The sequence below is a fragment of the Octopus bimaculoides genome, chromosome 9 (genome assembly GCF_001194135.2).
Source record: "Octopus bimaculoides isolate UCB-OBI-ISO-001 chromosome 9, ASM119413v2, whole genome shotgun sequence".
NCBI lineage: Eukaryota > Metazoa > Mollusca > Cephalopoda > Octopoda > Octopodidae > Octopus > Octopus bimaculoides.
This window is the reverse complement of record NC_068989.1, coordinates 90,441,122-90,446,098: the sequence shown is the minus strand read 5'-3', so window position 1 is coordinate 90,446,098 and position 4,977 is coordinate 90,441,122. Positions and strand designations below refer to the sequence as shown.

Here is a 4,977-nt window from a genome sequence, read left to right as displayed (position 1 = left end):
TGTTTAGCCCCCTATAGACCATAAAGAAATAAATATTTACATTCTATCATTTGTACCTGTATTTACTTCAAAATACATTGTCTCCACCCCACCAAAAAAAAAAAATCAAAACTAAAAATTATTTCATACTTCTGTGTGTTTATATATGTATCTACATATGAACGTATCTTTTTACATGTATTGGTTTGTCAGATAAATTTGTTCATATTTATTTTTTTTCTACTCGGCACTCCATCACCATATGTCTGAAAAAATGCCAAATTTATTCAAATTCAAAATCAACATGATTACTCAGAGGAGTGCAAACCTCTGCCAAAGCAACACCAACGTCCTCTCAACGATTAGCCAGAGATGATTTTTTAAATGAGAATATCTGAAATAAACTTGAATGCTCTCCCAAACGAGAATACTAAAAATGAACCCAACTGCTCTCAAAAATTAAATTTAAAAAATGGAAAAATAATCCAGAATCCTTGCCCAGTACTGGATCGATCTCAAAAATCTAATCAGTCTGTGACAGTCACGAGGCCAAACATCCCTGAAAGTTTCATCTGAATCCATTTGGCGGTTCTTGAGATATCTTGTCCACAGATTAACAAACACAACTGAAAAGAATACCTCCACCTTCGCTAAGGCGGAGGTAATAAACATAAGTTGGAGAGGAAGAATTGAACGATGAATAAAAAAACATACATGTAACACTAATTATGATGTTAATTTGAATAACATTTTAAAGCATTAAAATAAATAGAAAAAAAGCAAATGAATTTATCTGACAACCCCATATTTTATCCTTTAAAATTCAGATTACTCTGTCAAATGTAATCCTTATTTATTCACATTGTTTTGAATTAATCATGGATTATCTCATAGCTTTGAGATTTTTATGATGCAATTGTTTATTTTAAGAATGACATCGTAGGGTGGGCGTGAGAGGCTGGATCTGCTTAGTTTAAACTTAAAAGTAGAATATTTGGGCCAGATATGGCTAGATATGGCCAGACGGCAAGTTGGCAGAAACGTCAGCATGCCGGGCAAAATGCTTAGCGGTATTTCATCTGTGGCTACGTTTTGAGTTCAAATTCCGCCAAGGTCAACTTTGCCTTTCATCCTTTCAGAGTCAATAAATTAAGTACCAGTTACACACTGGGGTCGATGTAATCGACTTAATCCCTTTATCTGTCCTTGTTTGTCTCCTCTATGTTTAGCCCCTTGTGGGCAATAAAGACATAAGATATGGCCAGTTTAAATACTAATGGGTTAAATATATGTCTACATAATAGATATGTATATATATATTTATTTTTATAAGAAAAGTGTAGATAGTGACTTTGAAGTTTCAGCTTGTTTGCCAACTTAATTTAGTATTATTTGTGGATGGAGCAAAGTATATACAAATTCGGTGTGATGTAAAAATGAGTTTGTCGAGAGAAAAGGGAAGTGTTTGTGTAAGGCAATGGAATAGAAAAAGAAAGGGAGAAAAAAACAGTGGCTAAGCTCCTTTCAAGTGTTTGGCCTCACGGAGGCAAAGTGACAGAGTTCCTTTCAAGCGAGGGCCTCACGGAAGCAAAGGCTGGGACCTTTGGCACTATGTCGTGCTTGATAAAAGGACCCATCAAGCCGAGCAAAATCACAGTCATGGCAGATACTTGAGTCACACAAATGGCACCCATGCTGGTGGCACATAAAAGCACCCATTACACTCTCAGACTGGTTGGTGTTAGGAAGATCATCCAGCTGTAGGAAACCATGCCAAATCAGACTGGGGTCTGGCACGACCTTTCAGCTTACAAGCTCTGGTCAAACCATCCAACCCATGCCAGCATGGACAACAGACGTTAAATGATGATGATGATGATGATGAGTGATGGAGTGGAGAAGAAAGGATAGTAAGGACAATTTTTCAAGTTAGACCAGGACCTAACCAGGGTCCCTTGGGGATCTCTGTGGCCCCTGGGGGTTCATATAAAAGTTTGTTGTTAAAGTTTAAGAGTAATGCCAGCATGGAAAACGAAGTTAAATGATGATGATGGTGATGATGATGATGATGATGATGATGATGGTGATGATGATGATGATGATTTGATAAGGTAATCTGAATGTTTACCGTCTGATATTTCGTTATTTGATTATATGTTAGTAGTTTGAATCAGTTGAGCATCTGTGTTAAAGCAATTGCTAGAAGATATATTTGCCTCACAGTTCATGTGACAGACAGGTAACATTCAGGTCCCAATACAAAACCACATTTATCTTGATCACCTTACTTGTACTAAATTGAGCTTTCTTGACATTTAACAGAAGAAATTTCTCTTATGCAAAATATCTGTCAAAGTTGGGCAATTCTACATGAGATCGATTTCTATTTGGAAAATATTTTATTTGTAATTAAGTGATCGTCTTTTACAGAAGCTAAAAAATCTTTCTATACTGAACTGACAAAGAAGAAAGATGATTTTCAGAACCCATATAAACTGAACATATACGATCTGTGTAAGGTATGTAAAACACCTTTTTTTTTTATCATTTTGGGAGGTGTAATGATTCAGATTGGTGGATGTGAGATGTTTCCGTACAATCGTTTTGGTGCTGCCTATTTCGTGTTATTGATTCGATGCTGATTTATTTGACATCAGGCATTTTAATGTTTCTCTCTTTCTCCTTTCCCTCCCCGTATTTATGTGTGTGGACATATTTCTTTTCATATATCTGAAGAGAGGGGACCATGTTTATGTCAGTTATATTCAATTAGTGAATTGAAATGTCTTTATCTCTCTCTCTCCCTCTCTCTCGCTCACTCTTTCTATCTGTACATGTATATTCCAGCACATGTGTGTGTACTGAATGTACCGAATGCATTTTTAGTGCCACCAACACTGGTGTGGCCTCCATGCAGGTTGCAAATCTACAAACACTGGTGATGCAGGCGGCAGTGGCGGTGGTGGTGGAGACTATATGCTAGGAGATGAGGGACAAAAGATGAGTGCAAGTATGTGAGAAGGGGACAGAGCAGAATAGGCTTCTTGCCATGGAGGGGCTTCATTTTAGAAGAGAGGCGAGGAGTAATCGAGAGGACAACTTGATGACCTGAAGCACATCACAGTTGTTATTTGTTTTACCCAAATACTTAAAATCGTACTTTCAGTGCACATCTACTGAGTTGGTGGTGAAAGACTATATTCACCTGACAGCTCCTTATTTGGAGATCTGGCGGTTGCTGAAGAAGCTAGGAGTAGAGGACTGGCTTGTACAGGATGATGTGTACAGGGTGTTGTGTACAGGATGCTGTGTACAAGATGCTGTGTACAGGGTGGTGGTGGTGGTATGGAGAGGGGGTACACTGTAACAGTGCATTGTTGCATCCACTATTTGTTGGCGACTCCCTTCTACACTTGGCAGACGATACCTTTGCATCCCTATGACAACAGCCCTCCAACCCGTGTATCTGTTCAGGTAGTCTTTTGTGGTGAGGGCTTTTATGGGGTTTTTTAGCCCCTTTTTATGACATGCAGAAGACATGTTGGGTCTATTGTCTGACATGCTGGTCCCCATACAGCACTAGAGCAACATGAAATGAAATAAAGATAAAATAGTAATAATGAAATTATTGTGTACAGTGCTCAGGTGCCCTACAACTCATCAAAGGTGCATAGAATTATGTACAAAAGTCAGGAAAGTGAACAGTGTATGATTCATGATATACATGTGTGCATACATATGGAGGTGGGATATCAGGTGTAGTGTTGATGAATTTCAGGTGGCATTGAGGTTTTAAAGGATGCAATGTCTCAGCAACTAACAACTGATGCAGGTAGTTTGTTCCATGCTTCAGTAACTCTGAGTGTGAAAAAAAATGTTTCTGAAAGTCATGGGAGCTGTGCTGTTTCCTGACTTTGTAGCCATGCCTACATGTGTTAGACACATGGAGCTCAAAAAGGTGCTCAAAGTGGTTGTTGATGCAATAGTTAATAATTTTGTGGGTGTTTACCAAGTACCAAGTCAGTTGCCAGACGTCGGAGCTTCAAGAGGCTCAGAGTTTGGCAGATGCCTGATGGAGGGTATTTGCTTGGTTGCACGTCTCTGAACAGTTTCCAGGAGGTCAATGTCCTGAGCACGATAGGGGTTCCAGACTGCTGGTACAAACGTTTTCCTCAAGAACAAAACACGCTGTCTGGTCCAGGAATCGAACCCATGATCTGGTGATAATGAGTGTGACATGCTAACTAATAATATAATGAAATTATTGTATACAGTGCTCAGGTGCACAACAACTTGTCAAAAGTGTGCATAAAGCATATGCAGTAATGTACAGATGTCTGGAAAGTGAACAGTGTATGAGTCAGATCCATGCTTGTGTGTGTATGGAGGGAAGAAAATCAGGTGTAGTGTTGGCGAATCTCAGGAAGCATGGCAGTTTTGAAGGACGCTGTGCTCTGACAACTGACAACTGACGCTGGCAGTTTGTTCCATGCTTCAGCAACTCTTAGCGTGACAAAAATGTTTCCGAAAATCATGGGAGCTGTGCTGTTTTCTGACTTTGTAAACATAGGTGATGTGCCCATCATACAGAATCTAGTCAACGGAACAGAGCATAAAGTACTTGCGGTTCTCCAACCATTATCACATTCATCATGATCTTGGTTGGCATCAATATCATCATCATTATCATCATTGACTTAACATGGACTTCATTGTCTCTAAAAACATAGCTTACAGTTCTACCCAGCTTGTCAACAAGCCAGCAAGCTAGCAAGCCAGCAAGCTAGCAAGCCAATTAATTATTTACCAATAAATCTATGAATCTGTCCTGGCTGTGAAGAAAATCAGAATAATGGTTTTTGAGTGCATCTCTGTTTATCACTGAACAGAAAGCCTTCAAAAATCAAATACCTTCAAACATATTTGTATGCTAAATGTATATGTGTATGTATATATGTATGTGTATATATATATATATATATATATATATATATATAT

At 38.6% G+C, this 4,977-nt stretch overlaps 1 protein-coding gene across 1 annotated transcript in view; it reads left to right on the top strand.

Annotated features, from left to right (window-relative positions):
• Positions 1-4,977, top strand: part of LOC106877631 (ankyrin-1) — a 22,955-nt gene that overhangs the window by 992 nt on the left and 16,986 nt on the right. Inside the window, exon 2 of the mRNA XM_014926579.2 lies at positions 2,410-2,498. Within this exon, the coding sequence (XP_014782065.1) occupies positions 2,410-2,498 (89 nt within the window). The remainder of the gene's footprint in view (positions 1-2,409; positions 2,499-4,977) is intronic.